General features: G+C 45.7%; 1 protein-coding gene across 1 annotated transcript in view; it reads left to right on the forward strand.

The window, feature by feature from the left end:
• Positions 1-243: 243 nt before the first annotated feature.
• XPO7 (exportin 7) overlaps positions 244-12,086 on the forward strand; it is a gene marked incomplete at both ends in the record, with an annotated part of 26,110 nt that continues 14,267 nt past the window's right edge. The window contains 8 exons of the mRNA XM_010180479.1: positions 244-410; positions 2,469-2,534; positions 5,416-5,520; positions 7,435-7,600; positions 8,135-8,208; positions 9,329-9,448; positions 10,229-10,375; positions 11,165-11,337. Coding sequence (XP_010178781.1) covers positions 244-410; positions 2,469-2,534; positions 5,416-5,520; positions 7,435-7,600; positions 8,135-8,208; positions 9,329-9,448; positions 10,229-10,375; positions 11,165-11,337 — 1,018 coding nt within the window. The remainder of the gene's footprint in view (positions 411-2,468; positions 2,535-5,415; positions 5,521-7,434; positions 7,601-8,134; positions 8,209-9,328; positions 9,449-10,228; positions 10,376-11,164; positions 11,338-12,086) is intronic.

Raw genomic sequence — 12,086 nt, forward strand, 5'->3', positions numbered from 1 at the left:
CCAACCGAGCGATTCTGTGGTTCTGTGATCTTCACCTGTGTCGTGCACTAACAGAGTTCAAGGCTAAATACACAGAATTTTTCCAGAAGGGATGTTAAAGGTGTAAATAAAAGGTCAACGTTTGTATCTAATAAATTCTTTTTAAAAACAGCTTTAAAAAGATGCTTTTTCCAAACAATGTCGCTGTCTCAGCTCCTTCTGCAGAGTTTTTGTCTCCAGATCCGCCTCTTCTCTGTGTTTCAGGGAACTATGTGCTCAACTACCTTGCCACGAGGCCGAAGCTGGCAACGTTTGTCACGCAGGCACTAATCCAGTTGTATGCCAGGATCACAAAGCTGGGCTGGTTTGACTGTCAGAAGGATGAATATGTCTTCAGGAACGTGATCACGGATGTCACAAGGTTTTTACAGGTCAGGTTTGTTGTCAGACCAACGCACACCTTGTGGGATTTGAAAGCCCATGCGTTTTCAGGTGTTGCTTTGTACCTCGGGTGTCCTCTGGGCAGTCTTTCATCCGTGCATTTGGTGATTGAACAGTGACTCCCAAGGCCTAAGCAGCTGAAAACTGGCAGGATGGGTCAGGTTTTATAATTCAAAGTTTGGTGGGGCAGGGATTTACTTCTGGAAGCTGCCACTGTTAGCATTTAATGGTAAGAGACATCTCCTAGAGTTACGGTTGCACAATTCTTCTTTCAAGCTTAAACACACCGTGCTGTAAAATGGTAAACACTTGGGCTTATTGTCTGAGAGGGAAGTATGTGCAATGCTTGGCTTGCTTTCACTCACTGCAAGGGTGATGGGAGCAGTGTTTGATATTTAGCAGAGTTATCGTAACAAAATACAGCCTAAAACTGGCGTGTTACACAAACTCTGTTAACAATTTTCTTTAGAAGTCCTGATGCTTCATAAATGTATGTGCTGCCATCACAGCGTAGGGTTTCATTCCCAACCCAAAGGACCGTATAGGTAGAAGGTTGTTTTTTATTAAGGGCTGTCTCCAAACTGAAGCTTCCTCCCAGAGAGATCAAGGAATCCTCTAACACTGAATGCTGATTTATTTGCTCTGCGGTTTGTCCCCAAATCAAAAGTTGCAGGAAAACAGTTGACCACAAATTCTTCCCAGTGTGGAAAAAAGAGATGTAAATACGTACAAAGCTTTAATTCTGGAGTGGCAGAGCGTGGGCATTCAGGAAATAGGCTAAATAATAGCATTTTAGGCATTTAGAGATGTCTGCAGTGCAGCAGGACCTAGAAGGAGTTAAGTAATTTAGAGATCATGTTCCTTTCTTTGCTGCTGACTGTGTCCCCTATAGTTCACAGATGTTTTTAGCCAAAATTATCAGAGCTGGAGTCCTCGCTCCCAGCTCATGACATGGGCAACGTGTGCTTTTTAATCAGGAACCTAATTAAACGGTGTGAATATCTGCTTGCTGTGTTGGGTTTGAGACAGTCTGTTCCTGTTTGCTCAGGTTACCTCTTCTGGCTGCTGAAGTCTAGATATTATCATGTAAATACAGAGGGTTTTTGTCAAGAGATGGTGCCATTAAAGAAGCTGTAAAAATCCCAAGCTCAAACGTGCTTGAATTTCTCTGTTGCAGATGAGTTCAGTCTTTGAAGCTGGAGAGCAGGGCAAGTTGAGCAGAAGGTGCAAAGCAAGGTGGAGCTAGGCAAGGAAACCTCATTTATTAGTTACAGACCAGAAACTGGGGCAGGGGAACAATGCAGGTTGTTTCTCTTCAGTCCCTTGATAAATGCTCACAGCTCCTAGCAAAGAGGTGTCTGTTGCAGCCCAATTTCACAGCCGGGCCCTCGTTGGCAGTCCCAGTGCAGGCAGAGGCTGGGCAGGCTGTGAGGAATGGGCTCCCTTCATGGGGACAGGGGCTGTGCTCCTTGGCAGCGGGGTTTGGGGAGGGGGTGTTCGAGGGCTGGAGCTTAAAATGGGGAGGAAAAAGGAAAAATTTATATTTTCCAGAGTTTTCTTCTGTCGGCTTTGATACTCATGCCGCAGAAATTTCTGTGCATTTTACCACAGCCTCTGTTAAAATTAATTTAAATTAAAATCAGAATTTATTTAAAGTCCAGACGGGTCCCGCTTAAGTGGCGTCCAGACGGGTCCCGCTTAAGTGGCGTCCAGACGGGTCCCGCTTAAGTGGCGTCCAGACGTCTTTTCGGAGTGAGGGCATAACACAGATGTTGATTGAACTATGAAACCAAACGAGCCCGTTTTCGTTAGCTCTCGTCACTGAACTCTTCAGAACCCGTTGCGCTGTTCACATCAAGTATTTAACAAGGCACATTTGAAATTCTCTGCTGGGGATCGCTCACGGGCTTTTCTCCAGTCGCAATACTACAAAGATAAAGGGTTTCTAGACAAGAAATCCTCCAAGCAGAAAGGTCTTAGAATGGCGATGAAGCTTTAGGAAGCGTCCTGGCGCTGCTGACTGACCCTGTCCCCCTTTCCCTCCTCAGGATAGTGTAGAGCACTGCATCATAGGAGTGACAATCCTGTCCCAACTAACGAATGAAATTAATCAAGTAAGTGCTACAGCCTTCCTCAGTGAAGTAAGTGTCCAATTTTCTCATTCATATTGTTGTGTCCTGCTGTGTGTCTGTGCGTTGTGTGGGGTTTTTTTTGGGGGGTGTGTGTGTGTGTGTGGGGTGGGGTCTTTTTCTTTTCGTTTTGTTCTTTTTAGTCACCCACTTTTGTGGTAAGATGCTGAAACCTCCTGTCTTGAGGAACTGTTTTGTTTCACTGACATCTTCCATCTCCTCTCATATTTTGGTGTAATCCGAGGTGAAAAAGGAAAGAGCAATGCTAAGCAATAGCCAAGCTGACCTGGCGAGGACAAACCCCGAGCGTGAGGACATCCCCAGCTCCTCTGTGCATTGCTGCAGCTTGTGGTGTCCTTGTGCCAAGAAGTGAATGGATCGTGCCCTCCTCTATGGACCAGGGAGATGAAACAGAGAGGATTTATCAAATTATCCACATTTTTAAAGCATCCTTTTCATTCAGTACTGAATTTTGTAGCGTTCCCAGCAGGTAATTCTCAAATTCTGCTGGTTTGGGGCTGAGTGCTGAGTCCCTGACACAGCCCAGGCCCTGAGCACACTTAGGGCTACCATGGTCCTAAGGCAGTGTGAGGGTTGCCATGCCTATAAATGCCTCTAATTTTGCTAAAAGGACCAAATATAATAGGTATTTTGATTTTAATATCTTACTAAGGGAACTAATCTTTCATTTTTGCTGGTATATTGACTAATCCAGGCATTGAAACAGAGAGATCCTGGAGTGGGATTTGAAGGATGATTACCAATTGTTTTCAGAACTGGAAATGGAGAAGGTTTTGTCCTGGCCAGGGCAAAGCACCAATTTCTCCTGCTGGCCTTGATGGAGTTCAGCACCTCTGAACTTCCCGAGCCCTGCGCTGTAATCTGAATGACTTCTGCATCCAGTTCAGACCCCAAATTCACTTTCATGCCTCAAGCCTGGCCTGATCAGTAAATCTGAACCCATAAATCTCCTCCTGACTCTTCAGCCATGACTTCTTACTGTGTCCAGTTCCTTGCCCTGACTCCATCTCTGCAGAGGGCCGGTCCTTCACTTCCTTGCACCGAGGATGAAAGCAAATCTATAAATCAATATTTGTTATCAGCATCTTTGTACAGGGCTACAGCTTCTGCTTGCAGGAGAGCGGTCAGCACAGAAACTGTCACCTGTCCCAGCTCCAGACTAAAACAAGCAATGAGACCCATCAAAAAACTCCATAATATCTCAGATATTAAATGAGTTCACTGCTCACTCCTCAACGTGCTTCATGCCAGCAGTTGCATGGGGCTGCATTCAGTGACTCATCTTGGAAAGTCTAAAACTGCCATTAGTTGCAAACTAATAAATCTGCCAGCGTGCCCACTCACCACAGTGGGGTCATGTGTGCGTACATAGCAAAAACCCACCCAAAAAACCCTTCTGGGGCTTCTCTTAGGCTGTTTTGAAGAACTGTTTAAACTTCCATCTACGTTGCATGACAGCCGAATTTTCTAGAGCTCTGTTTACTAAAGCTTTTGTTCCAAAAGCTCCCAGTACAAATCAAATAGAGTGCTGGTAACCGGTTTGAGTATCAGTCTTCATCCCGTAAGTAGTGCACAGACTTGCCCGGGGGCACCGAGTGTCTGCTGCTTTGTGGAGCTTCAGTGATCTAAGCTCTGTGATCTCGTGGTGAAGAAAAAGGGAAGTGCTCATCTGCCACAAGCTCAGAAATACGTGAGATTTGTAATAACCGTGGAGAGAGTAAATAATGCTCAGTTTCTTAACAACCATGAAATCTTATAGTGTGAGCTGAGGGATGATAATTGGGTTGTTGGACCAGCTGATAAATTTAGGTCCGGTTCTTACCTGCCACCAACTATTGGGTGATGCAGAGCTTCTCTTTCTCACCTATAATGTAAGACAAGAGTGTCTGCATCCTCTGTGGGGTTGGTGTGAAGGTTACTACGTTAAAGTGAGGTCTGTAGGGGTTCGAGCTGTACTGGTTCCTGCAGTACTGGTTGAGATGTGTGCATATTTAAGGTTAACAGACCAATAGCAACAAATATGTAAAGAAAATGGTGATTTATTGTGTGCCTCCGCACTGGGCAGCGAGAAGGCTCCATCCCAGATGCGTGGTGATAACCAACATCACATAACTCACCCTGGGCAAGCAGAATTTTGCCAGCCTGTGTTTAAATAAACATGAAGGTGTGAAATGTCGCTTCCCTTTTCTCCTCTTCCTAGAAAATAATCTGTGAAGTGACACCAGTTGTGCTGCTGCTCGCCCGTGCTGGCCCATGCTAGAGTGCATCGGTCGAATCAATTGGAGACTTTGTTATCCCGTATAAAGCAATATGTGTGTATTTGCCTCTTAGATCATATGTCATAGGGCAAGAGGTCCAGAACTGGAGTTTCTAACAGCTACAGCTAAGTCCAAACTGGCTGTCACTGGTTAACCCTCCTTCTAGTTCTCTTCTTATCTGTGCAGGTTCGGGAGGGGAGTTATAATTGCTAGTAGTTGTCCATGTGTCTGCCCAGCGGCTTCAGGTAGGACTTGACTCCTCGGAGTTGGGAGCACGTTAGAAAGCAGCATTCAGATTTCTAAAATTACTTAAGTGCTGTTGAAAATACTGCTGTTGTGCTGCTTTGGGAGAGGTTTAAATGAACTCGAGGGCAAGTATTGTAGGTGGAAAGTCCTGTCCTCAGCAGTGTGATTTTTATCCACAGTTCCACAGTAGCAGCACATGCCCTGGTTTACCCAGCTGCTGTGGCATCGCTCTGGGGAGGGAAACCTTCATATCCCAGTGCCTGGCAGGGTTCCTACTGGTTCTACTGGTCCTGTTCCCCCTCTGCCCTTCAGTTCTAAGCGCTGGTTTTCTCTCTGCTCAGGCGGATACCACTCATCCACTGACCAAGCACAGGAAAATAGCCTCTTCCTTCCGAGATTCATCCTTGTTTGATATTTTCACACTGTCATGCAACTTACTGAAACAGGTAAGGAAGCTGTTGTTTGTCATCTCTTGGGGGCTGTATGTTGGGGGTAGCAGACCTTGGGATGGTGTAACTCCTGGAACCAGTGCTCTTGTCCTAAAAGCTCTGTCCTGGACTTGTTTTTCAAGAAAGCTTTGACCTAGGTTTGGATTAAGGAGAAAAAAACATGAACATGACACAAACACGGTTTTGATTGAACACACATGCCTGGACCATGAGGCTTGGGTTAAACTTTCCTGTCTTAAAGCATCAGGAAAGAGAAGAGATGTTTGGTTTCCATTTTAAATATTGATTTACGGTACTGGCAGAGAGGTTTCCTATCAAATGAGTCCTTGTCTCTTTTCTCAACCTCAGTTTAAAACCCACATGGTAAGAGAAAAAACACTGGAAAAGATGTGTTTAGTGGGTTGAGACTGAAGATTGTCCCTGATGTTTTAACATGAGACAAATATGAGACTGTCTTGTGTTGCCCAGGTTTTTATTTTGTGCTAATGATCACACATGAGTTAACTTGCTTTAAAAGTACTTATCTTGGGACAAGGCAGCAATGCTCTGTTGGTAGGGTTGGTTTTTACCCCCCAGAAAACGCAGTTTTTCGTTCAGCCCAAGCAGCACGTGTGTATTCTGTAAGCGGATAGATTATCTGGAGAAAATGCTTGTTTCTGCATGGGATTTCTTCTTTTCTAAAAAGCTAAACTGCAGCTCTAATGGTGCCTTCAAGAACAGCCCTTTATGAGGGAGCCTGCTCCAAGAACCTGCGCGGCAGCAGCACGGTTTGATTAGTGTGACTTTGATCCCTCCAGCTGCGGGAGGTGTCAGAGTTGACAAATCGCACAAAGAGCGAAAGGGAGATTTTATTTAAGAGGTATTTCCAAATGAGCAGCTCTGGTTCTGTCAGTAACACATGTGGGGACGTGGGTGTGATCTGATCTTTTTTTCTCCTCCTGGTTTCTAAAGGAAGCAAGGCTTGCGCAATAGCAGTCAGCAGTCAGCCTTTCCCATGCACCCGTCCTCCTGAGCTGTTAACTTTTGAGTTCATTGGCTTATTCCAGGTGCATTTGGTGGTCCAGAGGTCTCAGAAATGAAAAGATTCCTCTAGTTTTGTGGAAAGAAGCAAGCACTGGCACAATGCAATGTGTATTTGCAGTAAACTGAAGCTGGAAGAAGTTAGTTTTCGGTACAGAGCAGTAATACAAAGGATGGATAGGCTGGCCTGTCCCTGGAGGCCAGACCAGATTCCTCTAGTTTTGTGGAAAGAAGCAAGCACTGGCACGATGCAATGTGTTATTTGCAGTAGACTGAAGCTGGAAGAAGTTAATTTTCGGTACAGAGCAGTAATACAAAGGATGGATAGGCTGGCCTGTCCCTGGAGTCCAGACCTGAGCACTACATTTAAACTGCAGCAAAACAGCCCAACATTTCGTGTCCATCGAGTTCTTTGTGTCACCTGAGAGTATCCAGGTTTTCCCTGCCCGTAGCAGAGCGCTGTAACCAGAGCAGAGCTCACACAGACCCTCTGTGCAGCACAAGTGAATGCACTCATTTCCATGCGAGGGTGAGGTGGAGCAACAGGATTCCCTGCTGCTAAGTGCTTGTCAGGCAGAAAATGTATTCTTGTGTTTAACCTTAATAAGAACTTCCTTATCTCCTGCATCTCGTGGCATAATTGCAAGCTGGCAAGCCTGGCTGCTTTCCTCCTGTGCAGTACAAGCCCAGTGAAAGAGAAAGCAGTGCCTATTTATCTGCCCTATGTAAATACACAGGCTGGCTGTCCATGTGATAGCTGGGGTTGCTGCTTGTGGCCTGCGATCCTTGTGACTGCCACATCCTGTTTGAAGGTGAATTGCTGCCTCAAACTCAGCTGTCACCTTGGTATCTTTGTTCTTTTTACTCTTTTTAACCCGATGTATTTTGTAGGCTTCCGGGAAGAACCTGAATCTGAACGATGAAAGCCAGCACGGTCTGCTCATGCAGCTGCTTAAGCTCACACATAACTGCCTGAACTTTGATTTCATTGGCACATCGACAGATGAGTCCTCAGATGATCTTTGCACTGTGCAGATCCCAACCAGTTGGAGATCAGGTAATCTTGCTGGAGAAAGAGGGTTAATCCACAGCATACCACCTAAAAGCATGGGTGACTTGCTGAAACCCTCCCTTTACTTAAAAAATCAACGTTTATGTACAGTACCACATGTAAAATCCAGCCTTTCCTTAGTGCGATTGCAAATGCAGTCTGGGTTGGCTGTTGTGAGCTATAAAACCAGTACCTTTTCAGTCTTACACCTGCCAGTTCAAGAAGCAGTAAATTGTTTTTTCAAGAAAATGTAAACAGCAAACAGCTCAGCACCTGTTCTCAACATCCTTGCTGCCCTCCCCAGTCGTTTCACAGGCAGTTTCACAGATTGCATTCTTAAAATATTTGCCTGTAATTTTGTCTCGGTACCGAGCACCGGCGGGTTCACTTTTGTTTCTAAAAGTGTAAAATCCTTTGGAAAACTTCTTATGGTGTGGTACTTCATGTGACAGGCACACATGCTGTTGTTAAGATAAGCATTAGGCCTGTGGAAAGCAGTGAGTGGAGGTGTTCTCAGTAAAAGGCTCTGTTCTCTTTCAGCATTCTTGGATTCTTCGACCCTTCAGTTGTTTTTTGATCTTTATCATTCCATCCCTCCTTCATTTTCTCCTCTGGTAAGTTTAAAGCTTATTTTCCTTACAGAAAACATTTGTTCTTGTTGGATAACATGCCCTGGGCTGACTTCAGACAGCATCCTGTGCTGTGATGGCACCGCTTTGTGCTGCAGCGACAGAGGGGAGGCTGCTCCTGCGCTGCTGCTGATAGTTCTGATGCATCTGCAGGTTTAAATTTGACCTAAAAGCAGCTTGTTTGCTGGAAATCCAACCCGCTTTTGTCCTTGGGTGGCTTAGAGCCTGCCTGCTCGCTCTTCAGTAAGCCCTTTTTGAGGGATGTAGCTTATGGTATTTCCACTGTGCTGAAAAGTTGATCCTAAAACCGCACTGCGAGTAGGGAGCGCAACCCAGGAATGTAATTTCCCCTTCCACACTTTAAAACTAGGCCACGTCCCAGTTGGATGAAATGGCCAATAGCACAACTGAACTAAAAGTTGGATTATTTCTTCTTGAAGAGAAAAAAAAAAAATTGCCTGCCAGGCATTTATCTATCGGATGAGTATTTTTCCTAATGAATGCCACAATGACAACATGCCCTTTGGCTACGGAGGGAGGGGTCCTTCTGAAGTGTTTTTTCCGCCGAGGCTCTCCGTGCTGTTCATTATGTTGAAGAGTTGCTTGGTAATTCTGAATTTTAGAGCCTCAAATATTCATGAGAGATTTGAACAGCACGAGACTCCTTTTTTTTTTTTCCTTCTTTCATTACCGAATAGAAATCTGAAGCAATTACGCCTTTTAATTGTCCTGCCTCTTTGATCAGTAAATGTAAGAGCCAGCAGGAACGAGAGGCTTAGCGGATGAGCAGGTAGTGCTTACAGTGCTCAGAGGGAGCAGGGCTTTGCCTCTGGGTAAGGATCGTAGGGTGCTGGTCATAACTGACTGCACTGCTCTTAAAACCCTGCCCACCAGCCTTAAATTTAAGATTTAAATCTCAGAAGTTTGGGTGAGTTTTATCTCTGCTCGAATTTGTTTCAACGCAGAATTGCAAAGGTGGAGGAGCTGTTGTGCAGCACGCAAAGGAGCGTCGGACTTCAACACTTTGCGTCGTGAAAAGGAAATGGGCTTTTCCTTTTAATGTTCTAATCCCTCCTTTTCGGTTTGTTCTCTTCGCCCCTGTTAGGTTTTATCCTGCTTGGTGCAGATAGCCTCTGTACGCAGATCCCTCTTCAACAATGCGGAAAGAGCAAAGTTTTTATCTCATCTCGTTGACGGAGTCAAACGAATACTGGAAAACCCACAGGTCAGTATTTCAGGTGCAGTCAGTGGAATTGTCTCCACTTCCTCTGCATCAAGTTTCTTCACCAAAAATTGTGAAGAAATTTCTTCTTTGCCCCGGTGAGACCGCATCTGGAATATTGTGTCCAGTTCTGGGCCCCTCAGTTCAAGAAGGACAGGAACTGCTGGAGAGAGTCCAGCGTAGGGCTACAAAGATGATGGAGAGAGTGGAGCATCTCCCTTCTGAGGAGCGGCTGAGGGAGCTGGGGCTCTTTAGTTTGCAGAAGAGGAGACTGAGGGGAGACCTCATTCATGTTTATAAAGATTTAAAGGGTGAGTGTCACGAGGATGGAGCCAGGCTCTTCTCGGTGACAAACAATGATAGGACAAGGGGTAACGGACACAAACTGGAACACAGGAGGGTCCACTTCAATTGGAGAAGAAACTTCTTCTCAGTGAGGGTGACAGAGCCCTGGCCCAGGCTGCCCAGAGAGGTTGTGGAGGCTCCTTCTCTGCAGACATTCAAAACCCGCCTGGACGCCTTCCTGTGTAACCTCATCTGGGTGTTCCTGCTCCAGCAGGGGGATTGGACTGGATGAGCTTTGGAGGTCCCTTCCAATCCCTAACGGTCTGGGATTCTGGGATTCTGTGAAAATGCTTCCTAATGTTTGTGTCCTACTTGTGGCACTGGGGAGAAGGGGGCAACATCTGGCTGCTCTTTTCCTACCAGTCCACCACAGATCTGCACCTCCTGTAGCTGACTGCCGTGTGCTGTTTCTCAATTCTCCTCCCTTTCTCCTCTCAGAGTTTGTCAGACCCCAATAACTACCATGAGTTCTGCCGGTTGCTGGCCCGATTGAAAAGCAATTACCAACTGGGTGAGCTGGTGAAGGTGGAGAACTACCCCGAGGTCATCCGACTCATTGCCAACTTCACCGTGACCAGCCTGCAGGTACCAAAGGGTTTCCCTTACCCTGGATGGGTACTGATGCCCCTTGTCTTCTCTTGAAGCAAGATTATAACCCTCTTTGTCTGTTCTTTGCCCCTTAAATCGCTGGGTGTTATTTTTACCAGAAACCCCCGCAGACTGTGACGTTACCCTGCGGCGTAGCATCGGTTATTGTGTGAATTCCTCCTGAATGGAGCAGGAGCAGTGTGTGGGGGTAGGCAGGGTTGCTATGCCTCCAGAGCCTTTCCATGTCCTAGCAGGGAGGGAAAAAAAAACCCAACCTTGTTAAATAAGGCTTATTTTTAGAGTTCTGTATCACTTCACTATTCAAATGCAGTTGCAGGGATTGCTAGTAAGAGGAATATCAAGCAGTTTTCCCACGGAGTTTTCCATTGGTCTGCAGCCTGCAACTACACCCCTGCACAGAAAGAATATGGTTTCAAAAAACTGTATAGCTTACATAATGCTTTTGGTTGTGAAATTTTAATATTTAACTGGGAAACGGCTTTAAACTGTGTTATTTGGGGAGCCGTCTGCAGCGTGCCACATTATGAGCCCCGCGGTAGTTTGGGACCAGAGGCTTTGGCTCAGCAACGCAGCCTGGGCCTTCGGGATTATCTTTAAGTCTTCACTGAATGCTGATAATGCCCAGTGAATTCAGTGAAATTCATTGCTAAAATTGGCAATCAGATCGTTAAAGCTTTCAGATGTCGCTACGTGAGTTAAAATAATACGGGTAAAATAATCAGGGCCGTAACTCACTGGTTTTTGCTTTCTCTTGGCTCCTGGTAGCACTGGGAGTTTGCACCCAACAGCGTTCACTATCTCCTGAGCCTGTGGCAGCGGCTGGCTGCGTCAGTGCCCTACGTTAAAGCCACTGAGCCTCACATGCTCGAGACCTACACGCCAGAAGTCACGAAAGCCTACATCACGTCCAGGCTGGAGTCTGTGCACATCATTTTGAGGTAAGGAAAAGCAGAGAGGTGGCAGCACTTCTGCTTGTCGGCACCAGAGAAGGCTCCAGTGTGTTCTTCTTCCAAATTTAATTTTAAAAAGATGGTTTTTTTCTTTTTTAAGCTGAATTTTTTTATGCCTTGCTCGGGCTCAAGTGGCTGAGATTGATCTGAGTGGCCTCCAACATATTAAAATTATCTTACCCAGCATCATACCCAGCAGCTTACCATTTACACTCTGAATTGCCATTGTAGCAGAGAGGAGTAAGGATGCAAAGTGTGACTCACCTAATATTTAGATCTCTGCTGTAGGATGGCACAAATTATACCTAGAAGTATCTCAGTATCTTTATTTTTCTCTGCCCTTTGAACGTAGGGGCAGCCTCCAGGACTATTGCAGTGCCTGAATTTGTGTGGGATGAATTCCACCCTGTGTGTGTTTGTATTTGATGGCCAACTAATGGTCAGATACAGCAAAATAATGTCTCTCTTAAGGAAGACTGATTGGCTTATCCTTTTTTAGGTGTCTGGCAACGCAAGGGAGGAGCGGCAGGTTTAGCTAGTTCTGGTGTTTGCAATGACCGTGTGGTTGAGGTTAATGTGTTTAGAGGAAAAGGCAAGTAAAACGTTGAGAGAGCTTTGTTATACAAATGCAACCAGACAGAAACCTTCCTCTTGGCACTGCACATTCTGTTCAAAGACCTGGATAAATGCTGAAGACGTACAAAGAGCTTAGTCACGATGGTGTTCCCACCTGAACC

Source organism: Mesitornis unicolor, unplaced genomic scaffold (assembly GCF_000695765.1).
Source record: "Mesitornis unicolor isolate BGI_N332 unplaced genomic scaffold, ASM69576v1 scaffold15023, whole genome shotgun sequence".
In the NCBI taxonomy this organism is placed as follows: domain Eukaryota; kingdom Metazoa; phylum Chordata; class Aves; order Mesitornithiformes; family Mesitornithidae; genus Mesitornis; species Mesitornis unicolor.